The following is a 26,441-nucleotide window of genomic DNA, read 5'->3' on the forward strand; positions in this document are numbered from 1 at the left end:
AGACAAAAACAGACGAGGACGGTCGCCTGCTGATAGCAAGTGTCCAAAGAGGAACTGACCGAATACACGTGGCGAACATCTATGGACCAAACTCTGAAGACAAAGACTTCTGGCAAATGGTAGACGGCGAACTCTGCGATTTACCACAGGATGACCTGCTGATTGTAGCTGGTGACCTGAACAAGACAATGGACCAAGCAACGGACAGACACCCAAGCAGGCCAAGCCACAACTCTCCAGGCAGCAACACCCTTAAAGAACTATGCGTCAAACATCATCTAGCAGACCCGTGGAGGCTACAACACCCCACAGCGCGTGAATACACCTTTTATTCACACCCGCACAACTCCTACAGCAGGATCGACTATATATTGATGTCCAACAACCACACGCACCTAATTGAGAACACGGAGATAGCCCCAATAACCGTCTCCGATCATGCGCACATATCCCTCACCCTGAACGGCAAACACAATGAGAGCGTGACGAGAAGGTGGAGACTAAATGACGACATCCTACAGAACAAAGACAATGTTAAAGAAATAGAGGAGGCACTAAAGAACTACCTGGAAGACAATGACAACGGCGAAGTGGGGAAAGACACCATCTGGGAAGCACTCAAAGCAACACTAAGAGGCAAGCTGATAAACATCAAATCAAGGATGAACAGAAGCAGGAACAAAAAGATCTCAGAGATAGAAGAGGAAATAGCAGCACTGGAGAGAGGCCACCGCGCAAACATAACAGACAAGAACACACTCACCACGCTCACAAAAAAAAAGTACGAACTAAACAAAATCCTAAGCGAACGAGCAGGTTCGTGGCTAACAAAATTCAAGTCGGTGAATCTATGCAGGGCAAACAAAGCAGGGAAACAGCTAGCGTCCTACCTCAAAGGGAAGCAAAGACAACACACGATAGCAGCAATAACAGACAAAAACAACAAATCGCAAACAACAAACAAAGGCATACTGGAGGTCTTCAGAGAGTTCTATCAAGATCTGTACTCTGAGGATAAAAACCTGAGCAAAGACGGAGGCCGCTCATTCCTCAAAGAAGTCAACCTACCGAAACTCAAGGAGGAAGAGAAAGCACCCTTAGAGGCGGACATAACGGAAGAAGAAATTGAAATTGCAATCAACCAGCTAAAAAGGAACAAAGCACCAGGACCAGACGGATACTCCACCGGGTTCTACAAGGCCTTTGCCCCCAAATCAAGAAAATACTATCGGAAACCTATACCGCCTGCACACAGAAAGGTGAGATGACAAAACACCATGCGGGAAGCCAACATCATAATAATACCCAAGGAGGGTAAAGACCCCCAATTCCCGAAAAACTACAGACCCATATCGCTCATAAACGTGGACTGCAAAATCTATGCAAAAGTCCTTGCGAACAGACTGAATACAATCCTACCGAACATCATACACAACTCACAAGTGGGATACATCAGACACAGGCTGTCACAAGACAACACAAGGCTGCTATGTCACCTGATCAACCACACAACACAGAGCAATGAACAGGCGGTCATGATAGCACTGGATGCGGAGAAGGCCTTTGACAGAGTCTCGTGGCCCTTCCTAAGGAACTGCATGACAAAGTTCGGATTAGGAGAAAAATACATAGCAATGACAATGGCCCTATACAACAAACCAAGAGCTAAAATAGTGGTGAACAGAAGCACTTCTGAATCACTCCTACTAGGGAGAGGAACTAGGCAAGGATGCCCACTGTCACCAGGCCTCTTCCTACTGGCACTAGAACCACTACTTGCAAAAATAAGAGACAATGAGGGGATAACGGGTGTTAAGATCGGAGGTAAAACAGTGAAACTCGCAGCATACGCAGACGACATCCTCATTACTACCACCAACCCATCAACGTCAATCACAGCGCTAATGGAGACAATAGGAGAATACGCAGAGGCATCCGGATACAAACTCAACAAGGACAAATCGGAATGCAAACCAATGAATGTCCACACCACAAAATCGGTACTAGGAGACTCCGGCCTAGCCTGGCAAACAAACCCACTCAAGTACCTAGGCCTGCAGTTTGGGAGAGACCTAACGGCCACAATACAGCACAACGAGGACTCACTGCTAAAAAAAGTTAAAGACAGACTAGAGCTGTGGTCGCCCAAATACATCAGCTGGTGGGGAAGGATCGAGACGATTAAAATGATGATAACACCCGCGATAAACTACACGCTAAGCATGCTACCGCTCCCAATGACAGAAAGCTTCCACAAAAAACTGGACAGCATGATAAACATCTTCCTATGGAGAAACAAAAAACCACGAATAGGCCTACCCAAACTGAGGCTAGCGAAAGAACTAGGAGGCCTAAACCTGACAAACTTTAAAACCTACCAGACAGCCTGCCTGGCCAAACAAGGATTCGCATGGATTGACGAAACGCAACAGTACAAGCCAGTCTGGCTAGAACTGGAGGGAGAGCTCCTGGAAGGCCTGCACCCAACAGCGATACTGACTGCAAACAAACACCCCCTATGGTCAAACAGGATACTGAAGCACACCAGAGAAGCACTGATGAGAGTGGACAGGCGAATTGCACAGAAGCTGAGAGGCACAACATGGGAATCCATCTGGCTCAACACAAAAATTTCATATCAAGGGGCAATAATGAACTACAACACATGGATCAAAAAGGGAATCAGCCTCCCCAGACAAATGGAAACTAAGGGGAAGCAGCTGACCTTCTCAAACTTACAACAACTATACAATCTCCCTAACAAAGAGCTATACACATTTCTGAAGATAAGAACTGCCATAACCAGAGCAAACCTAACCCGAGAGGAACCAAGCATCGTCAAGTACGCGCAAATGCTAAACTCGGCGGGCCACCAGACAGCGAAAATCTACAAACTAATTGCCCCAACCACCATGTCTCTAAACAAGAAGACAACAAACTTATGGGCAACACTCCTAGGCAGACAGCTAAACGAAAAGGAACAGGCGCAAATGTGGTGTTCAGCCACAAAAAACAAAATCACCCCACAACTGGCACAAACAAAATACTGGCTACTCCACAGAGCCTACTGGACCCCATCCAGACTCCACAAAAGTGGCATAGCAGAATCAAGCGACTGCTGGAACTGCCAGAAGGAGGAGGGCACACTCGAACACCTCATCTTTGGATGCATCAAAGTCAAGAAGTTCTGGGGCCAGATAAACGCATTCATAAACGACATGCTCAAAACAGACTTAACTATCAACCATGTGACCTTGGCGACAGGGCACGTAACGACAAACCTGAACAGCAGGGAAGAAAGAGATCTACTAGACCTGCTACTCACAGCGGCCCTAAAGATAATCTTAACGAACTGGAAGAACACGGCGAAAGCAAACTTCAAGACATGGATCAACTGGGTCACCTTCCTAAGAGGAGCAGATAACATCACAGGCAACTTCTCGAAAGAACACACCCCCAAAGAGCTCATGTGGGAACCTCTCGATGATCACTTGAAGAAGCCACACTAATGACCCCCCTCTTCTTTTTCTTCTCTCTTTCCTCTTTTTTCTTTTTCTCTTCTGCAACAGGCCAAGGAAAAGAGACAACAAATGCACTGTGAAACAACTGCCTATGTATATGCAACTTTTATTTTTCAATAAAAATCTTTTAAATAAAAAAAAAAGAGAATTGCACTGAGGAAAACAAAAAAGTGATGGGTGGAATGCTTGAATTAATTTCAACCACTGGCAATAACTGGGGTCATATTGCAGTCCATTGTGCTTTTACCCACTGTGCCACCTCAGGCATGAACCAGCCATGTGCAAATTGGCTTTGTCCTGCTCCAGTAGGAGCATTCCAGCCTGAACTGCTAAGGCAGGTCCTTCTGAACTAGAAAACAAGAAACCCCAGCTTGGTTTCAGACACCTCTAGCCTCATCAGTGCGGTGCTGATTTATTTCAGTGGCTGGGTTCAGACATCTCTAGCCTCATCAGTGCGGTGCTGATTTATTTCAGTGGCTGGGTTCAGACATCTCTAGCCTCATCAGTGCGGTGCTGATTTATTTCAGTGGCTGGGTTCAGACATCTCTAGCCTCATCAGTGCGGTGCTGATTTATTTCAGTGGCTGGGTTCGGACATCTCTAGCCTGATCAGTACGGTGCCGATTTGTTTCAGTGGCTGGATTCGGACACCTCTAGCCTCATCAATGCGGTGCTGATTAATTTCAGTGGCACAGTGAGAGTGGGACCCAAATCTTGGACTACCCATGACACTTAAGGCATTGTACTGAAGTAATCAAAAATGTGGCGGGCGGAATGCTCGACTTAATCTCAATCATTGGTAATTACTCGACCACATTCAAATTCATTGTATTTTTCTGCCACCATGCCACTTCAAACAGGAACCAGCCATATGCATATCTGTCTTGGTCCTGCTCCAATAGAACTGACCAGCATGAACTGTAAAGCCAGGTTACTTCTGGAATAAATGCAGAGTGTACATTATGGATTAGCTCAGCTCATGTTATGAAAGCGTTGCTAAATGCTTCAATGTCAGGGACACGATGTTACTTGGACTACTTTAGCACAATTAAATGTATATTCTTGGAGGCTGTACGTCCGGACATCATTAATAAAAATATCGTCTGACAGAAATATCGTATCCTAAGTATTGATAGGCATCCCTTTGGATTTTCTATTATTAACTCTAATGGGGAAATATTTTAGAGCACAATATTTAGGACACAATATTTCTGTCAGACGATATTTTGGTTATAATATACATCTTTCTAGGAGGAAAAGTCTAAACTCATGCTAGCAAATTATGGATGAGAAAAAATAAAAAATTAGCGGAATTAGAAAGGGGGACACAGACTGGGATAAACTGTGATGTTCCTTACACAGTGTACTGTTGATTGTTTTCTTCTCTTATGGAAAACAATAAAAAAGATAATTTATAATTTAAAAGGGGGAACCATAACTAAGGCTACCAGTTTTCGTTTTTTACAGATTTTTAAATATAAATACAGACAGCAAACAATGTGTTTACCTCCTGGATTTATTTTTAAAAGTGGAAAAATACTGAAATTGGTGCGTCTTGTGAGAGACGCTCCATGCTGTATTTAATGAATTCCAGGAAACAGCTGAGCATACAGACAGCATGGTGCCTTAAAAAACAGGATGAGATTTCCTTAAATACAGGCACATGTTAACATATATGTGTAGTTTAATGCTAATATGTGCCTGTGAGCGTAGTGTTTTTTGTTATTTGTGGCTGCTTAATTTGCTCAAACGTGACAGGCAATCATGTATGAGTGCACGTCTAAGAGTTAAATAAAAGTGGATATATATACCATTTTGCAATTCCATTTATTCTTGAAACACAAAATAAATATGGATAAATACCAATGAGATGCCCCAAAAATGAATATGGATAAATACAGATAGAATTTTTTTTAAAAATACCATAAAGCAGGGAGCCCTAAACATAAATCAGGAAAGACAGCTAGCCATTCTTCCAATTTCAAATGGGTCGGGCTGCCAGGAGTAAGCTAGGGTTTGTGGTGTGCTGGCCCATCTTCATAGTTTTTTCAGAGGGCTGCTTGGCTCAGGACAAGTCTGGGGTTCCTTCTGCCACCCTGTATCCAAGACATTGAAGCACTCTCCCTTATGTGTCTGCCACTGTGTAGACTCAGAATGCAATGTTGTATGTGATCTCACATGTGATTCACTTGAAACTGCTTTTAATAAACCTAACACTGATAGGTTATAAAATATGCTGCCTATGTTCATACGTACAAGCCTTTTTCCAGGGCAAGGCCCTCTTTACCACTTCACTTTGTCTGTTTTGCCCCAGCTCAGAGCAGGAATTGGACAGTGGAGCTTACTAAGCCCCTGGCTCAGATGTCTGCGAAATAAAGTGAGCTTTACAAATACAGAGTTGGAAGTATTGTGCACTACGTTTCGTGAAAAATACCTTATGCAGGAGCACACAACTTTACACCAATGTGTACCAGAAAAATTATAAACTTATTATATTAGCTCATGAAATAAACACAATGAAAAGCACTCAATTTTCAATGTGAGGAAGTAAAGACTTCAGCATTCAATGTCTTACTCTTGTCTACAAGTGTTTATGAGTGAATACTGCTACTAACCGGGTGCAACTATAGATCAGTAAAAAAATACATCATTCTGCAGGATTATTAATATAGTAAATAATCAGTAAGACGTAACCATTAGTACTGTATGGTCTCATAAACAGACTATAAGCAAAAAATGATGCTGCGTACTGTGTATCAGCCTGTGAACAGTGTCCTGTTTACATCTTGGTGATTTCAACAACGTGATTAAAGGTCTAAATCTAATCCACCCACTCAAAGGCCGCACGATTTTGCAAAGACATGATAAAACACGAGAATCAGGGAGAATTGTTTACGTATTGAAGTGTCCAAGCGGGGATAATGTGTATCAAACAGATGTCACGAAACATCCAGATCAGTCGAGAGAAACATAAATCCGAAACACAAACTAGGACCATCAATCCGAGTGCTGCAGGGCATTTATAGGACTACATTTCACAACTTTGAAATATTAGGTTTATAAATCATACTGACACCTCCTCAAGGGATAAACATAACATACATGTTTTTACAGAGAGAGATCTCTGTTGGTGGATCATTTTTGGACACTGTAGGGTCAAAAGTTGTAAATGGATTTCGAAGCTACATATTTTTTGAACCAATGTGATAAAAAAAAACAAAGAACGTCTATAAATGGATCAGCAGAAATAATGAAAAACATAAGATAACTCATGAAAACCATTCTACATATAGGTTTGACATTGTGTAGGTGGCTTGGTATACCTTTTCAGCTACAATTAACTAACACAATAAATTACTAACCGCTGCAGGTAAAAGTAAGACACTGAATGCTAAACTGTTCCTTTTGTTACAGAGTGAATATCATGTTTTTTATTTACTTCAGCTCATAAAATAATAACAGAGGTATCCTTTTTTCCTTGATGAAAAGTAATATGCACCCGATAAAGCTGTTTTCATGAAACATGAGGAGCGCATAATTAATTTGAGACGTTAAACAATGAAATATAATGTGAACAGTAAAAACTTTCCATGATAAAGAAAGATTCAGAAATTGAATAATGCCCACGCTGTGTGCCTTCTTTAATCGGGACTGCATTGTTATGTATAATGTTTTGCCCTCTAGGTGAGTTTGGGCATAATAATACCACTGAAAAAACACAAATAACATCTATTGTGGCGATATTTTGATTTAAAAAGTAAAGTGAGCATCAATCACACAAGCTGTGATCAGTCAATCAATCAATCAGGGTTTTTTGAACGCGCTACTCACCCGTGAGGGTCTCAAGGCGCTGGGAGCGGGGGCAGGGAGGTGCAGCTCAGGATCAGAACCCAGATGTGCACGTGAAACAGGGAACGTATATGGCGACCTAGTAGTGCTGTCTGATAGGGAGGACCTGGGGGAAAATACAAATCTAAGGAGCTAGAGGGGCAGCACAGGGGCATAGGGTCCATTGGTGCAGCAGCACCGGGGCCCAGAAAGATGGGTGGGGGCCTAGCCTGCCCTACACCTGCTGCACGTTGCTTATTAAGCCATCTGCATTCTCTCTGTTCCTTCCTTCCGGGTCTTCCCTGCATGGTTCCCTTCTGGTAGTATGTCAGAATATCATAAATAGAAATTTCATCTGAATTTAAAATCGTGTTCTAAATATTGCGTTTTCGTTTCAAAGCTTTATTCGACTTTTAGTCATAAAAGCAACCTCCTAAACATCATACAATAAATACTTAAAATACTACATTAAAAAACATATTAAACAGCAAAAATCGAAAAGCTAGTAATACTATAAAATGTATACATACAGTTTTATAAAATTCCATATAGAAATGTTAAAAATGGACAAGGAAGGTTATACCAGCAGTTAATAAATCATATTATTCAATAGGCCGTGAAGCACGAGATCTTATTACCCACGCCCATGCAAGGAATTTTGCTACGCCTATTACCAGTGGTATTGAGGTGTCAGACATTAAAATTCTTAGGGCCTGTAAGCAAGAACGAGTACCCAAATTCCTACAGGTTGGTTTTAACCACTTTTGGCGCGGGGTCACATAGAGGGGGCAGATGAAAAACAAGTGTGCAATGTCCTCTATTTCATTTTTACAATGATTGCAATAAGCGTCCTTTAGTGGAGACCATTTTTGTGTAAAAGCGTTCACTGGGAGAGTTCCCACCCGAAATTGGAAATATAGTTTCCTATCCAATGGACGTTCAACTACATCCCAGTATTTTTCGTATGATGGAATTTGTTTTGTATCCAAAAAGCGTAAGGTCAGGGAAGATTGCAAACCTTTGCAGTACAGTGTTGCATATACTGACTCCCAGTAAATATCCTTGAGTTGTTTTTTTGAAGGAAATAGGGCAACATCCTTATTACCCCACAAATGGTCCAGACCCAATTTCACCAGCGTGCTCCGCAGTTCATTTAGCCATACAATGGAATGAAAGCAATCAAACTTCACAACATCAAAAAAAGCAGATGCATAGTGACTTAACTCTGGGGTTACCATTAACCGCCTCCAGTATAGCAAGGGACGTAGGCGGGCAATGTCTTCAATATTTTTCCTACCTAGATCCATCTTAAGTGGGATAATAGGTGTACTTTGTGGGGCCCTAACAAGCCCTCGTAAGAATCTATTTTCCGCCCGCCCTAGGTCACCTAGATTTGAAAAACCCCAGAGCTCAGACCCATACAGGCATGCACTTACTACTTTCATATTATAAACTTCAAGTGCACAATTTATAGGTCTTGTCAAAGAAGTATTATGTTTGACTGTAACTGCACCTGCTAGCTGGCTAAATTTTAAAGATGCCATGTTGATGTGTGAATTCCATTTCATGTCATTTTGGAGGGTGATTCCTAAATAAGCAAAGGCATCTACTTTTTCCAGTGGTTCACCCTTGTATTTTATCGTCCCCTTAAAACCTGTTTGGGAGTTCAGGCACATAAATTTAGTTTTGCTGGTATTTAATTCCAGGCCTCGACTATCGCAAAAAACCCCAAAGGCATCAACCGCTTTCTGCAATCCACTAGGCGTACGTGATAATAAAAGCGTATCGTCCGCGAACATAAGTACGGGGACGTGTACACCTGCCATGGTTGGAGCATCAGTTGGAGATTTATTTAAATGCTCCACAATTCCATTTATGTAGATTGAAAAAAGCGTTGGGGCCAGAACGCACCCTTGCCTCACCCCTCGTTCTACTGGGAAGGGGGATGTCACTTCCCCCTGTTTGCCCCACCTTATTTTCGCATAATTATTTTCGTGAAGGCGCACCAGCAAAGTGAGGAGCTCAGGACTTATTCCCACCTCATCCAGGGTTTCCCACAATTTCTCTCTCGGCACCAGGTCAAACGCCGCTTTTAGGTCCACAAAAACTGCATACAATGTTCCCTTTCGCAACGTGACATTTCTCCAATACACGGCTAGAAAATAAAAGACTTGGTCAACACTACTAGTCAAGGGGCGAAAACCCGCTTGATAAGGTGACAGTATATTTTGGTCTTCAATCCATTGTTGCAGTTTATTCTGGACTAGTCGACCCATTATTTTCTGCGCTGTATCAATCAGACTAATGGGTCTATAATTTTTTGCCTGGGTTTTGTCCCCCTTTTTATAGATAGGGATGATTTCTGCCCCTTTCCATGAGGCTGGGACTTCTCCACCCATAGCGATAGCATTTGACAGCATTTTGAAATATGTGCACCAAGAGGCACGGTCAGATAGAAAGACGTCAGCTGGGATGCCATCCATGCCTGGCGCCTTTCCACCCGATACACAATCTAGTGCCAAGTTAACATCCTTTTCAGTGAATATATGATCGCTGAAAAATATAGCTTGGGGGGGAGATATGGATGCATATGTCGAGGCTCTTGCGTACTGAGGTTTAAAAAAAATCATTCCAGCCATCTATTGGCACATGATTTTGTGGTTGATCTGCTGTCCCACCCCTATTCCATTTAATTAGGGCCCAAAACCGCTTGGAATCTTTGTTAGTACATGCCTGTTTTAATTCGCTCCATCCCTCTTCATCCCATCTCCTCTTTGCTTGTTTTTGTGTCTGCCTATAGATATCCCTTGCCCTTTTAACAGCTGTTGGGTTTCCTATTTTTAGTTTTTGACTTAAGTTTTGCCTTGCCATTCTACAGCTTTTATCGTACCAGCCTTTAACGGCTATGGATTTTTTGGCTGGGGTATGATCTACTGTTTTAATAAAAAAGCGTTGCAATTTATAGAATAGGTTTTTATGAGCCTCCATCATGTATTCCTGGAAATTACGAGTCCCAGATTGCACTATGATGTTACTCACTTCCTCTCTTACTTGACTTTTCATATTTTCTAGGTTCCTTTCATCTCTTAACAACATTCCCCATTTCAGGTGTCTTTGATTATTTGAGCAGACAAGATCTCGTGTTACCATCAGCTTTTTATTAGTGGGTACTCTAGACTCTTGATAAGGATGGAAAGTCATATAGAGGGGGTGGTGATCACTCTCTAATCGTAGGACGACTTCCATGTCTAGTAGTTGGGGCCATGCTCTTACATCAATTAAGAGATAATCAATCCTACTTGTGGCACGACCATTGTCAAAAGTGGAGTTCCCTTTTTGGTCGGATTGTGTTCTCCCATTCACAGCTCTCAAGCCTCTAGAAAGGCAGAGGCTCTTAATTCTAATGGCCGTGGCACTCCACCTTTTTATAGGAGGGAGCTCCAATTGTGGTATTCCCCATCTACTATCCTCCTCCTCCGTTAGGCTCCCATCCTCTTCACCTAGGGGCTCAAAGGTTGAGTTAAAATCACCACCCACTATAATGTGTGGATTAGAACAGAGGGTTTCAATGTCTTGTTCTAAAGTGGAAAAGACATCAGAAGGAATACCTGCACTAACCCCCCTGGCATAGATATTATACAAGGCTGTTTCTTGTCCATTAGGCCATTTGATATTTAGTGCTAGAATATCATTTGATGTTATTTGCCTTTGTGATATGGTACAGGACAATGCTTGACGAACCCATATCGACAATCCTCCAGAGGGACGTCCCTTTCCACCTTTAAGTGCAGGTTTAAAAAAATTTAAATACCCCACTCGAAAAACTGGGTCGACTGACCAGGTTTCTTGTAACATAACTATGTCGTGCATGTCTATATAATCAAGCCAATCAGGGTTATCTATTTTGCTAGCTATACCTGCTATGTTCCAGGATATAAAAGTTAGTGTACATGCCAACTCCGTATTTATACTGACATCCCTTCTTGATGGGCCCCCCTGCTCAGGTCCTGTATTAACCCCAGCTACTGGACTAGTGTTGATAAGATCCTCTGGCCCTAATATAAATATGTTGCTATTTGGACTTTTGGGGACCATGTGGCCGGGATCCATGTTTTTATTATTTTGGACCATAGGATTGTCTAGTTGGCTTGTAGGATGTCGTACCTCATTTTTCACTAATAGTCCTTTATCCATTACGAGTCAGTCACACTCATTTAGATTAGACAATGCTGTATATCTGTTATCTAAGTTTAATCCCCAGACATTGGCTAGGCCCCCCTTCGCACATCTACTGGTCACTGTTGACCATTTAGTTCTCAGGATGCTCGGGTTTGATGCTAGGCCTTTCCTATTATAAAAAAAGTCCAGGGTTAGTGGGATTAACTCCGCTGTTCTGCGTTGAGGTGGAAAAAGGTTATTCAAGATTTCAGGTAAGACTTCAGGGCCTTTAAGACTCAGGATCACACAGTCCCCAGAAAATTTCTTAGTGCTACTCCCTATCCATTTTACCCGTCTTGCGGTTAATAAATCTTCTGCCAGTTTATGGTCGCCCCCGGGACACATATGCATGTTATTACTTAACCAGTTAAATGCCTTGTTTAATAGAGATTCTGGATGTTCTTGTTGACCTATATTTAAGGGGGGAACATTGGCAAGAACCAGGATAAGGGGTGAAGCTTCAACAATTAGCTCCATAGGGCTGTTTTCTATGTAGGGGCCCTGCAGTAAGCAATTGCCTTCAGGCTCGATTGATGGAATGGTAGCAAGGTTAGCTTGTTGTGGGCCACGCTCGGGTCGAGCTTGCTCGTTCTGAAGTAGCTCTATTTCACCTTGGGGTAGAACTTCTAATTGAGTTTTTTCAGCCAGCTTTTCTACCAACATGGTTGGCAATTCCCCCATTTTATTGTTAGTTGCTATTACATGGTCTTCCAATTTATTTATTTTAGCAGTTAGCTGATCTATTTTTGAGATTAAGGGTTTTACTAGCTGGTTTAACTTAATATCCAGCATACCCATGAGTTTTTTTAATATACCCTCTTCATCCCATCCTTGATTCATATCTCCTCTATTCGCATTCCCATCTACATTTTTCCTGTTAGGCGGAGTAGCTGGCTTTCTCCTGCTAGACCTTAGCCCTTCTCTTTTTGTCAGGATCTTGGCAATAGCTTTTGTTACTCTTGGAGCTGGAACAGGAACATCCGGTGGGGGGGGGGAGGAATCTACTATCTCCAAATCTAGATCTTGTTCATGCAGGGGGGGTTCTATGTCTAGCTCAAAATCTCCAGCTGGTGTTTCAATAGTGGTAGCTAAGTGCTCTATGGCTGATACATTTTGTGGTAGCCCCATGTCCAGGTCATGGGAGGCTGGAGATGAAATAATCGGGGTGCCCAGAGCAATTAAATCTGTATCAGAGATCTCATTTTGGGGCAACGATAGTGGGGAGCTCAGACCCAACGAAGCCCTCCTTTCAAGATTAATTTTTTCCACCACTTGTACTAAATAATTATCCATGGTATTCCCCGGAACGTTAGGTTTTTTTGCCTTCGACATTTTGATGCTAGTGGTAATAGCTTACAATCTTTACCCCTCTAGAGTCAATATAGTCAATCAAGGTTACCAAAGAAGTCTTGTTACCTTCCTGCTTGAATTCCCAAACAGTCCCGGATCAGAGCCGACTGCGATGAGGGCAGCAAGTAAACACGGATCCTGACGGTAATGAAATAATGAATGAATAATGAATTTTATTTGGAACACGTAAGAGGGGTGGCCCGTCCCGTCACCTTAGGTCCCCTGAGGGCCACAGAGGGCCCGCCCTTTGCCCGGGGTTAGCCCCGGGCGTCCCGCTCGCGTCCCGCGACGCGAAGTTCACCTTCGATTTTAAAGCGCCTCCGGGCGCGCAATGGGTGGGGGCGGCTTCCTGCCGCTGAGACTGATGGTGGTTGTAGTGCCAGGTGACAGAAGGCACGCAGCAGCGGGAGGAGACCGGCAAAAAGAAACAGGCAGGAATGTCCCAGCTGCAGGGCTGAATCAGGTACGGCGTCCGATAATGCAGGGAAAGTGCTCCCAGTGTTCTATAAAGCAACCCGCTCCTCTGATGTTCACCTTCGATTTTAAAGCGCCTCCGGGCGCGCAATGGGTGGGGCCGGCTTCCTGCCGCTGAGACTGATGGTGGTTGTAGTGCCAGGTGACAGAAGGCACGCAGCAGCGGGAGGAGACCGGCAAAAAGAAACAGGCAGGAATGTCCCAGCTGCAGGGCTGAATCAGGTACGGCGTCCGATAATGCAGGGAAAGTGCTCCCAGTGTTCTATAAAGCAACCCGCTCCTCTGATGTTCACCTTCGATTTTAAAGCGCCTCCGGGCGCGCAATGGGTGGGGGCGGCTTCCTGCCGCTGAGACTGATGGTGGTTGTAGTGCCAGGTGACAGAAGGCACGCAGCAGCGGGAGGAGACCGGCAAAAAGAAACAGGCAGGAATGTCCCAGCTGCAGGGCTGAATCAGGTACGGCGTCCGATAATGCAGGGAAAGTGCTCCCAGTGTTCTATAAAGCAACCCGCTCCTCTGATGTTCACCTTCGATTTTAAAGCGCCTCCGGGCGCGCAATGGGTGGGGGCGGCTTCCTGCCGCTGAGACTGATGGTGGTTGTAGTGCCAGGTGACAGAAGGCACGCAGCAGCGGGAGGAGACCGGCAAAAAGAAACAGGCAGGAATGTCCCAGCTGCAGGGCTGAATCAGGTACGGCGTCCGATAATGCAGGGAAAGTGCTCCCAGTGTTCTATAAAGCAACCCTTCTATATTGCTTATAAAAACATTTTCCCATTAGGTGTAGATTTTTTGTATAATGGAGCGATATTTTTGTTGAAGATATTTAACACACGACATTTATGTCAGACGATATTTAGCACGATATTTATGCCTGCCTATGATATTCTGCTTCTACACCTCTCTTCCACCCCTATTCCATCACTTCCACCTTGTTCCATCACTTATACCTCTCGCCCACCACACTGTTCCATCATTTACACTTCTCTCCCACCACCGTTCCATCAGTTCCACCTCTCTTCCATCACCATTCCATCACTTCCACCTCTCTTCCATCGCCGTTAAATCACTTCCACCTCTCTCCCTCCACCGTTCCATCACTGCCACCTCTCGTACATCACCGTTCTATCACTTCCACCTCTCTCCCACCACCGTTCCATCAATTCCACCTCCTCTTCCATCACTTTCACCTCTCTCCCACCTCTCCCACCACTGTTCCATCACTTTCATCTCTCTTCCACCACTGATCTATCACTTCAACCTTGTTCCATCCCTTCCACCTCTCGCCCACCACTGCTGTTCCATCATTTACACTACTCTCCCACCCCATTCCATCACTTCCACCTCTCTCCCACTTCTTTCCATCACTTACACCTCTCTCCCACCACTGTTCCATCACTTACACCTCTCTCCCACCCCATTCCATCACTTCCACCTTTCTCCCACCACCATTCCATCATTTACACCTCTCTCCCACCCGATTCCATCACTTACACCTCTCTCCCACAACCGTTCCATCACTTACACCTCTCTCCCAGCCCATTCCATCACTTACACCTCTCTCCCACCACCGTTGCATCATTTACACCTCTCTTCCACCACCGTTCCATCACTTACACCTCTCTCCCACCATCGTTCCATCGCTTACACCTCTCTCCCAGCCCATTCCATCACTTACACCTCTCTCCCACCACCGTTGCATCATTTACACCTCTCTTCCACCACCGTTCCATCACTTACACCTCTCTCCCACCATCGTTCCATCGCTTACACCTCTCTCCCACCCCTGTTCCATCACTTCCACCCCTCTCCCACCACCGTTCCATCACTTCCACCTCTCTCCCACCACCGTTCCATCACTTACAGTTCTCTCCCACCACCGTTCCATCTCTTACACCTCTCTCTCACCCCATTCCATCACTTACACCTCTCTCCCACCACCGTTTCATCATTTACACTTCTCTCCCACCACCGTTCCATCACTTACACCTCTCTCCCACCACCGTTCCATCACTTACACCTCTCTCCACCACCGTTGCATCACTTACACCACTCTCCCACCCCCGTTCCATCACTTACACCTCTCTCCACCACCTTTGCATCACTTACACCACTCTCCCAACCCCGTTCCATCACTTCCACCTCTCTCCCACCACCGTTCCATCACTTACACCTCTATCCCACCCCATTCCATCACTTCCACCTCTCTCTCACCCCATTCAATCACTTCCACCTCTCTCCCACCCCATTCCATCACTTCCACCTCTCTCCCACCACCGTTTCATCATTTACACTTCTTTCCCACAACCGTTCCATCACTTACACCTCTCTCTCACCCCATTCCATCACTTCCACCTCTCTCCACCACCGTTGCATCATTTACACCTCCCTTCCACCACCGTTCCATCGCTTACACCTCTCTCCCACCCCGTTCCATCACTTCCACCTCTCTCCCACCACCGTTCCATCACTTCCAGCTCTCTCCCACCACCGTTCCATCACTTCAAGCTCTCTCCAATCACCGTTCCATCACTTACACCTCTCTCCCACCACTGTTCCATCATTTACACTTCTCTCCCACCACCGTTCCTTCACTTCCACCTCTCTCCCACCACCGTTCCATCACTTACACCTCTCTCCCACCACTGGTCCATCACTTACACCTCTCTCCCACCCCCGTTCCATCACTTACACCTCTCTCCCACCACTGGTCCATCACTTACACCTCTCTCCCACCACTGTTCCATTATTTACACTTCTCTCCCACCACCGTTCCATCACTTACACCTCTCTCCCACCACTGGTCCATCACTTACACCTCTCTCCCACCACTGTTCCATTATTTACACTTCTCTCCCACCACCGTTCCATCACTTACACCTCTCTCCCACCACTGGTCCATCACTTACACCTCTCTCCCACCCCCGTTCCATCACTTACACCTCTCTCCCACCACTGGTCCATCACTTACACCTCTCTCCCACCACTGTTCCATTATTTACACTTCTCTCCCACCACCGTTCCATCACTTACACCTCTCTCCCACCACTGGTCCATCACTTACACCTCTCTCCCACCACTGTTCCATTATTTACACCTCTCTCCCACCACCGTTCCATCACTTACACCTCTCTCCCACCACTGTTCCATCATTTAACATTTCTCTCCCACCACCGTTCCATCACTTACACCTCTCTCCCACCACCGTTCCATCACTTACACCTCTCTCCCACCACCGTTCCATCACTTACACCTCTCTCCCACCACTGTTCCATCACTTACACCTCTCTCCCACCACTGTTCCATCATTTACACTTCTCTCCCACCACCGTTCCATCACTTACACCTCTCTCCCACCACTGTTCCATCATTTACACTTCTCTCCCACCACCGTTCCATCACTTACACCTCTCTCCTACCACTGTTCCATCACTTCCACCTCTCTCCCACCACTGTTCCATCATTTACACTTCTCTCCCACCACTGTTCCATCACTCACATCTCTCTCCCACCACCATTCCAAAACTCACACATTTTTATTTATTTATAAAGTTATATATAGCTGAACATGAGGGCGCTTTACAGAGTTTAGTGGGATAGGGAATATAGAGAAAAACCATATTATCAAGGGGGAACAAGTTATGATAGAAGCCTTTAAGAGAGACCACCACAGGGTCGAGGCATACAAAAACCCAGAATCCAAAAACATATTTTTTTTAAATGGGAGGGAAAGCATACGTGCGAGACTAAGTGGGTTCATAGTGTTCAGGAGTGGGGATCGTGGATTCTACGGCAGAAATTTGTTGATCAATATCACTTTAACTTCTTTCTTGAATGAAGCATTTGAGGGGTTCAGTCTGATTTCAGGGTTAGGGTGTTCTAGATTCTTGGTGCAATACCTGAGAATGCTCTGTCATATGTTTTCTTTTTCTGCCACCACCATTCCATCATTTACTCCTCTCTCCCACCACCATTCCATCACTTAAGCCTCTCTTCTACCACCATGTCATCACTTACCCCTCTCTTCCACCCCCATTCCATCCCATTTCCCGGTAGTAGCCCAGCCCCTTGGTGCCCGCCTTACCCTGCTCCAGGTCATGCTGGTGGTACCAGGGCTCCTCTTCTTCACTCTGGAACTCTTCCATTCTCCCTGCGCTCAGCATCAGCGCCACGTCCCTGGCACAGGGGTAGATCGGGAAGGTCGGGCGAGGAGTAAGGTGAGGAGGTAAGTGCTTCAAAGCTTAGCGGGAGCAAGCAGCCTGCAGCTCTCATGCATGGTGTGCACTAAAAATACAGCAAAGAGCCCAGTGCCTGGCTGGAACTTGGCAGGGTCAGAGCATCCAGGGAGTGTAATATCCGGAGCAGAACTGCAATTACCAGGCAGCTGGGGATGCTAGTGCCAGGCTGGGGGCTGGCATGGAGACAGATTTCTGGAATAAGCTGGTAGAATCAGACCCTGAGCTTCTAGGTAGGCTAGTACAAGGATTACCACAAGTGCAAAAGGATTGCCAGAAACTGAGAAAAGTTCCCAGCATGGCAGAGGCGGATTCTGAGCAACCAGAGAGGTTAGTGCCTGGCTGGGAGAGGCAGATCTTGGGGATCTGCAGATGTCAGTGCCAGCTCCTGAGTAGTTAAATGTTCTTCTTTTGAGACCACCCGTTCCAGAACAGCGGCAGGAATCCGTGGCATCCGGAGAGGCTGGCTCCAGACCGAGGAAGGCTGGTCCTCAGAACCCGAGAAGTTAGTGCCAGGCTGGGAGAGCCTGGTCCAGAGAACCTAGAGAGGTTGGTGCCAGGCTTGGGTGAGCACTTCCTGAGCATCGGGAGGGGTTATTGCCAGGCTGGGCACAGCAGATCCTGAGCATTCGGAGGCGGGTGCCAGGCTGAGACATGCAGAGGTCTGACTCCAGAGAGGGCAGTGGCAGGCTGAGACAGGCAGGTTCCGGGAATCCAGGGAGGCTGGTGCCAGGCTGAGACAGGCAGATCTCCCGACTCCAGAGAGGGCAGTGGCAGGCTGAGACAGGCAGGTCAAGGGAATCCGGTGATGCTGGTACCAGGCAGTGACAGCATGTCTCCTGCATCCAGAGAGGGTAGTGCCAAGCAGTGACAGGCAGTTCTCCTGCCTCCAGGCTCGTGTCAGGCTTGGACGGCTTCCCGAGGGGCTGTGCCAGGCAGGCCCTCCCGGGCAACCAGAGAAGCTGGTGCTTGGCTGGTATGAAAGGCTCTTACTGCCTACTCCTCCGTGCCCGGGACTTGCCCGGGGTGGGCACTGCAGTACCAGGCGGGGACCCCTGCAGCCGTGGTGCCGGCCTGCTCTCTGTCTGCACTCTCCGCTTACATCAGCTGCGCCCACCGGCCTCCTGCAGTCAGCAGGGGACGTGGCAGTTCAGCCCCTCACCCCACCTCCTCCCCCGGTGCAGCACTGACAGGCAGAGACCCCTCGGCTGCAGCCGCTCTGCACCGGCACCGGCCCCGGGTGAGAAAGGAGAGGCGCGGAGGAAGTCTCTGGCAGGGGTGGGGGTTGGGGAGGCGAGAATCCGGGAGAGTTCAGTCTGGAGGGAGCCTGCAGAAGCCTAGAGCATCCTCTGCAGCCTTGAGGGGAGGGATGCCGGCCCAGCATCCCCCAGCACTGACAGCGGGGGGGGAGGCGGGAGGAGGAGAGAGGAGGAGAGAGGGACGAGACCAGTGGGACGAGACCAGTGGGAGGAGCAAAGGAGGAGACAGGGCGGAGAGCACGGATGGGGGGAAGGAAAGGGGCCGCCTTCCTGCAGCCAATAAAACGCGGGGTACTGTGCTGACAGGACACGTCATACAAGTGTTTCCAAAGTAAGTATATATGGACTACATTTTTACCACGGCCTCCCCACTTGTGGGTTGTTTCAGTTTCCAGGATGTACAGTCGTATTTTTCTTCTTTTTTTGGGCAGTTTCTTTGAGCCACGTGAGTGGATCCTATTTGCTGCTTTTCCAGCAGTGTTTGTCTGCTTCTAGCTCACGGCGTCTCTCTCGTGGGTCATAATCTCAGATTTTTTTTGGTCAGCAGAGCTGAGCCGCACCTCACAGGACATGCCACTGGCATTTGCCATCATCCCTGCCAGTCTCATTTTCCTGCCTATGGCCACTCGCTCCATCAGCTCTGACAGCTGCGAGGGGCGTGGAAAGAGAGGAGGGGAAACAAGGAGTGGGGTTGGACCATCAGACGACGCAACCCCCATCGAGCAACTCACCACCAACTCACAGAAATAGTTTGGAAAAGCCATGTAAGAACGTGTCAGCTATGTATCTTCCCAGTGTGTTCTGGTAGTTTGAGTGTTTACCATTTATTGCAGTATTATCCTTGTACCTGTGTATGGTACCCTTTTGTAACTTGCACACGTCACTTTTCTCTTGTAACACACTGTTTTGCTACCTCTCACATTTTGTTTGCTGTTGATACTTGCACAAGAGCCACCATTGTACGTAACGTTTGCTCTTTGCCTCTGTGTCTAGTATATATTGCAGTATTATACCTCTAATTGTACTTTGTTTTCTCTTGTAACCTTCACACTTGTCACTCTTTCCTCCTGTATTGCACTGTTTGCTACCTCATGTATTTTGTTTGCTCACAATTGTCACTTTTACCTCATGTAACTTATCGTCTGCTTTTATAATTTTGTTCATTTGTAATTTTCTGTTCCTATTGTGAAGCGCTCTGACGCCTTCGGGTAAAGTCCGCGCTATATAAAAACTCAAAAATAAATATCACTACTTGCAGGTTCGGCCTGGACCATACGAACAGTTGAGGCTGGTTTTATATGTCATTATGGGCTGGAACATACGGCCAGTGAAGGCTGGTTTTATATCTCATTATGGGCGGGACCATACGGCCAGTGAAGGCTGGTTTTATATACAGGACCATAGTGTGGTGTCGGCAAGGGTCAGGACACAAGTTAACATGCGAGTGGGCCACAGGGTTAGGCTAACTACAATAATGACGCACACGCTTGGATTATGCTACTGGTCCAAGACCCCGAGCGGTCCTGAGCCCTTTTATTTATACCCTTGGCCTGCCTTCAGGGTGTGTGGGTGCGTGTCAAGCGTACGTGAACGAGCCGGTTGGCTCCGTCACTACATCCCTCCAATCTTTCAGATACAGAGATTCTTTCGGCTAAGTGTTCAGTCTCTCTTGGCACACCAGGCAAAGTCTTTATGTCTCTGAATGGGGGTCGGGTTCGGCTGGAGTCCATACCTCTGTCTCCAGAAGTTCTCTCTTGCTGCCGACCCACATGTCCTTCTCTTGCTCGGGGAACACGGTACCAGAGTTTTGTGATGCTTCCAACTCCTCCACTTCTCTTTCAGCTTGATGTTGTACAGGCTCTGGGCTGTCTGGAAAGGCATCAGCGGGGGGCGGCCTCATGTCCCTCTTCCATAACCTGGTCGGTAGGTAACCTTCCCTCTGCAGCTTTCTTGAACCAGGTGATGTTTCTGGTGACGACATGGGTTCCCCGCATGGCCGATACCATGGTACAGTGTACATTGATGATCTCCCACACTTCGGCCTCGTACGGAGAGCGATACTTTCAGCTAGGGTGACGGTTCTTCACCACAACTCTGTCCCCTACATGGAGGCTTATGGACTGGGCTCTTCGAGCCTGGCTCGCTTTGTCATTGGATGCTTTTCTTCTGGCCTGGGTTGCACCTTGATCCAGTGCTGGGAGACTCCACAATGAGTCTGCCGGAATATTGTGAGAAGCACTGCCCAGCATTTTCTCCCTTCTCAACCCCAATCCTGATGGCCCGGTTCATTGTACGCATGAACTGCTCTACCTCCCACATTCCCTTGGGGCCACTGTGGTGTGATCTTTCGGTGTTAAATGCCTCGGGAGGTCAGGTATTCTTGGAAGTCTCTACCTTGGAATGACGGCCCATTGTCGGATTTGATCTCCTCAGGCAGTTCCATCATGGCTAAGACACGCTTCGAAGCCGTCTTGACGTGGTGAAATGCCGTTGACGATACTACCCCCACCTCCAGGAACTTCGAGTGGGAGCCGACAAGCACCAGCGTGTTTTGCCCATCCGGGAACAACCCGAAGTGGATGCTCACTTTGGACTACGGCTCCAAACATGGATCTTCAGTTATCAACGTGTGGGGGGGCTAGGTCGCCCCTGTGAAGTTGCAGGAGTGACATGCGCATACAGCCTCCTCGACCATGGCGTCCATACCCAAGAACGAGACTTTGCTTCTGAGTCTGGCTTTGGTTTTTGAGATTCCTTGATGGCCCTGGTGTGCTAAGCAGACCACCTCCTCCTGCAGGCTTCTTGGAATCACAAGGGTGTTTTCACGCAGAACCACTCCATGAAGACCTTCGCTGAGCTCGTTCTGTACTCTCCACACTTGCTGTCGCAATGGTAGTTTTTCTTCTGTGGTTAGGGTGCTGACACCACCCAGAAAGTGACGCCAATTCCTGTTTGCTAACATGGTCTTGACCTTGATGAGGCACTCATCTGATTTGGTTGCTCTCCCGATGTCTTCTAGCGTGAGGTCGACGGGACATGCTTCGAGAGAGATCATCCGGACGAACTCTTCAGTGTATCCAATATATCACAAAGGAAGGGGCCCCCTGAGTAGGATATGAGGCAGATCAGCAGGGGAAATAGTCAGAATCAGCGAAGAGGAAGATAGATCTGCCCCGTTTTTAATCAATAATAGGCTCTTTAAGAGTCCAGTTTTTTTCAATAGTCACCCATTTAGCTCTCACCAAAGTATCAGTGCCACATTAGATTTAGACAAGAACATATTCAAATTTATAAAAAAAATATATCATTTTTATTTTTATTTACTTCATGTTTTAAAGTGCAAATAGACATATTCATTTATTCAAACATTTCAATATAACAAGATAAAAGATTAAAGAGCCTATTATTGATTAAAAACGGGGCAGATCTATCTTCCTCTTCGCAAACTCTTCAGTGTAGTCTTCGTCCGCCGGAGCACCGAGTGGTACGATCGGACCAGGGTGGCGCAACAAGAAGTCGGCAGGGTTGTTGGCCCCTGGCCTGGAGATCACCTCAAAATGGTATTCCTGTAGCTGCAACGCCCACCTCTCGATCTGTGGAGGGGCAAGTTGAGACGTACCAGCGAAGAGGGGTACCAGAGGTTTGTGATCGGTGGCCACTCGGAACTCGTGCCCATACAGGTACTGATGGAAGTGCAGCCATGTCCATCTAATGGCCAGGGCTTCATGCTCTATCTGTGCATACCGCATCTCAGTGGCCGTCAACGCTCTGCTGGCATATGCAGTTGGGACCCATTTCTTGGACTCGTTCACCTGCATCAGGACAGCACCCAATCCCACAGGGCTGGCATCCACCATCACCTCTGTGCACAGATGCGGGAGAAAGTATGCCATGACTCAGTCATCAATGAGGGCCTCTTTGATGGCATGGAATGCCAGATCTTCTTTCGCAGACCAAACCTACAGCTGTTTGGACTTTGTGAGGACATGGAGGGGCTCGGACGGGGACGCCAGGTTGGGGATGAACCGGCCACAGTATGTGGCTATTCCCAGGAAGCTTCGGACTTCGGTTGCTGACGTGGGCCTCAGAGCAGATCGTATGGCAGCTGCTTTCTTCGGGTCTACTCGCAGTCCTTCCCTGGAGAAGATGTACCCGAAGAAGTCTACCGACTCCTGATAGAACGAACACTTAGCTCTGTGCAGGGTGAGCCCGTTTTCCACGAGCCGTTGGAGGGTAGCCCGGAGGTGTGCATGGTGTTTCACTATCATCTTGAAGAACACAAGAATGTCATCACTCAAGTTAATTACGCCGTGCAGCCCTGTCAGAGTCTCTCACTGAACCCTCCTGTGTCAGATAGATGTGTCCTTTTATGGCTGGAATTATATTCATTTCCTTTGTGACAGGTGTCACTGCAAATTGGCCTTTTCTCGCCCTGGTGCTCGTGGAGCTGTGCTGTCCCTGAGGGCAAACACGTGGGAGGAGCTCGTCCTCACAGTGCAGGCGCGCAGGCTTGACGATGAACACACCGTGAGCAGCGTGTAGCTTTGACCCGCCTGCTCGACCAAGTGACTGTGGGAGCGCGGCTGGGCTTGATTGCAGCGGAGCGGAGGCACGCGGGCACAGGCAAATGCGGCAGCAGGCCTGAGCGCGCACACACACACAGGCAGGGCAGGCCTCATCTGCTGGCGCTCATCCGCACTGAAGAGAGCAGCAACAGCAATGAGGAGAGCGGGGTGCACCCGCCAAGGAGATACACTCCGGCAGGCAGAGCCATGCGGGGTGGGCACCTGCTCTCGAGACAGACTGCGCAGGCCACGCAGATCACACGGGCATCGGAACCGTGATGGCAGCGGCTGGCCGGCCAGGATCTTCAGGCACCAGGAGGGCACCCCAGGTAGGAATACTGCGAGGCGTGGGTGAGACCCGCCTCGTCGCCAGTGTGGTGTCTGCAAGGGTCATGACACAAGTTAACATGCGAGTGGGCCGGAGGGTTAGGCTAACTACAATAATGACGCACACACTTGGATTATGCTACTGGGCCAAGACCTCGAGCGCGCCTGAGCCCTTTTATTTATACCCTCGGGCAAGGGTGCGTGCCAAACGGGCCGGGTGGCTCCGTCACTATACATAGGGCCAGTGAAGGCTGGTTTAATATTTGTCAATATGAGCTGGTTTAATGTTCAAGGCCGGCTGGTTCCTTAATGGTCAGTGCTTTACAAACAAAATATACCGAAGGATCTCAGCAGTACAGATGCTAGGGTTGTAGTGCCAGGGACATTCGTATGTAGGCATGTTATTGTTATGATTATTTGTAGAGCACACATCTCACCCAGGGGGGTAACCAGGCACTAGATAAGAAGGGAACTGAGCTGACTGTGTATAAATTCTAGGTAAAGAGTCATGACTTAGTTTCTTGCGGACTTAAGGACAGAGGAGATGGCTCTGATGTGCAGTGGGAGGTTATTCGATCCCATGGGTGTGAGGTACGAGAATGTGTAACCTCTGGTTCCGTGGCTGTAGGGGATGTGAGCAAGCAGGAGATTGGCCTAGCGTAGGTGCCAGCTCGTAGAACAAGGGCGGATAGATACAGACAGAGCATTGAAGCCAGTAACACCCCCCAATAGAGAAGCTAGACAACATGATGCCGATAAAGGAAGCCGCTCCGTATTGGGTCCCCCCTAGGGGACAAGGGACTAATGACAACATAAACCATCAGGACGCTAAAGGAAGGATGGTCTACAATTGGGTGTATCAGCCATGGGACAGACAGGACATCCTGACGTTCCGTAAATCTCTTCCAGATTTGCGAAAGAATCCCACCGCTTTTTACACAGAACTAGGTACTGCTCTGGGGTCCACAATAATGACACTTGCCGACATTGACTTGTTCTTCGGGTTATGTTTGCCAGCCGATGTGTGGAAGCAGATTAGGAGGATAGACCACACAGAATTGCTCGGACATACCTGGGAACAACTCAGCACATTAGATAAACAGCGGAATCCTGGCCAAAAAACAGTTAAAGCTATATTGGACCTCCCTGATAAAATAGTGCAGAAGGTAAAAACACTGATACTGGAGAAAAAGATAGACTGGTCCATAGTAACATTGTGCCGCCAGAAACCACAAGAGGATGTCTCTGAGTATTTCTCGAGATTCGAAACCGTGTTCTCCGATTACAGTGGACAGGACATGTCCACTGCGACCGGACACCACTTATTCGTGCAAAATTACGTCAAAGGACTGCTGCCGGAGGTATCACAGAAATTACAAACTAGCGAAAGTAGCTAGGCAGCCTCTAAGCCAGCGGCAATTCTCCAAATGGCCCAGTATTATGAACATCAGAAAAACGAGAATGACAGAGCCACAGAAAAGAAAAAGAAGGACTTGAAGGAAAGAGTAATGATAGCCCAACTCCAAGTGGTGAATACAGGACTGGAACAATATAAAAGAGGATACCAACAGAATGTCCCTAGAGTACAGCCTCCTAGAAATGACTCATTGACCGAGATCATACAGTCACTAGTATAGGCAGGAGTGGTAGAAGAGGTAGTGAGCAATGTTTGTAATAGTCCTATTTTACCGATCAGAAAGAGACAGGGAGAGGGAGATGGAAAAGCCTACCGCTTCATCATCGACCTGCGGGCGATAAACAAAATATTAGTATCCCAGTACCCAGTAGTTTCTGACATCACCACCATCCTGACCCTAATTCCGTCAACTGCTACCACTTTCACCGTTATCGATCTCAAGAATGCCTTCTTCTCCATACCCATTCACCAAGACAGTCGCTATCGTTTCGGATTCACTCCAAGATCCCGCTCATATAGATTTTGTCGAGCACCCCAGGGGTACACCGAGAGCCCGAGCATCTATAGCCAGGCGCTCAAAAGACAGTTAGATGCCGTTCAATTACCAGACGGGGTGGTGTTGATACAGTATGTAGACGATATCCTTCTAGCAGCAGACACCACTCCACTAGCTGTCACGGCCACCATCCAACTCCTACACTTCCGTGCATAAAATGGCCACAAAGTTTCTCGAAAGAAATTGCAGTTCTGCAAACCACAGGTAACATATTTAGGTCACCTCTTATCGAAAGAAGAAAGGAAACTCACACCCAACAGGATCCAGGCAATTCTAGACACTCCCGTTCCCAAGAATCAGAAGCAAGTTCGCTCTCTGATCGGCCTCACCTCATTCTGCCGACAGTGGTTACCGAACTTTAGCCTCATTGTCAAACCCCTTCTCTCCCTCACCTTTCCCCTGGACACCCAAATGCCAGTCAGCATTCAAAGAATTGCGATATGCCCTTTGTTCGGCACCTGTTTTAAGAACCCATCAAAATTGATGCCCAGTTATCCATGACAAGTAGGTATCGGTGGTGGAGGGTACTTGCGTTAACCTGTTGCGTCAACTTCGGAAATTATCTTCATTTTTGTCCTTTTCCACTCTAAGATTAGCGGTTTCTGCCCTAATTCTGGCACGCCTCGACTATGGCAATTCTTTATACTATTGCCTACCTGAAAACCTGCTGGCCAGGCTACAAGTTGTGTTGAACGAT

General features: G+C 47.1%; 1 protein-coding gene across 1 annotated transcript in view; it reads right to left on the reverse strand.

The window, feature by feature from the left end:
• CDR2L (cerebellar degeneration related protein 2 like) overlaps positions 1-18,974 on the reverse strand; it is an 80,747-nt gene extending 61,773 nt beyond the window's left edge. The window contains exon 1 of the mRNA XM_086930795.1: positions 17,470-18,974. Coding sequence (XP_086786921.1) covers positions 17,470-17,548 — 79 coding nt within the window. The 5' untranslated portion in view covers positions 17,549-18,974. The remainder of the gene's footprint in view (positions 1-17,469) is intronic.
• Positions 18,975-26,441: the final 7,467 nt, after the last annotated feature.

The sequence above is a fragment of the Lissotriton vulgaris genome, chromosome 7 (genome assembly GCF_964263255.1).
Source record: "Lissotriton vulgaris chromosome 7, aLisVul1.2, whole genome shotgun sequence".
Taxonomy (NCBI): domain Eukaryota; kingdom Metazoa; phylum Chordata; class Amphibia; order Caudata; family Salamandridae; genus Lissotriton; species Lissotriton vulgaris.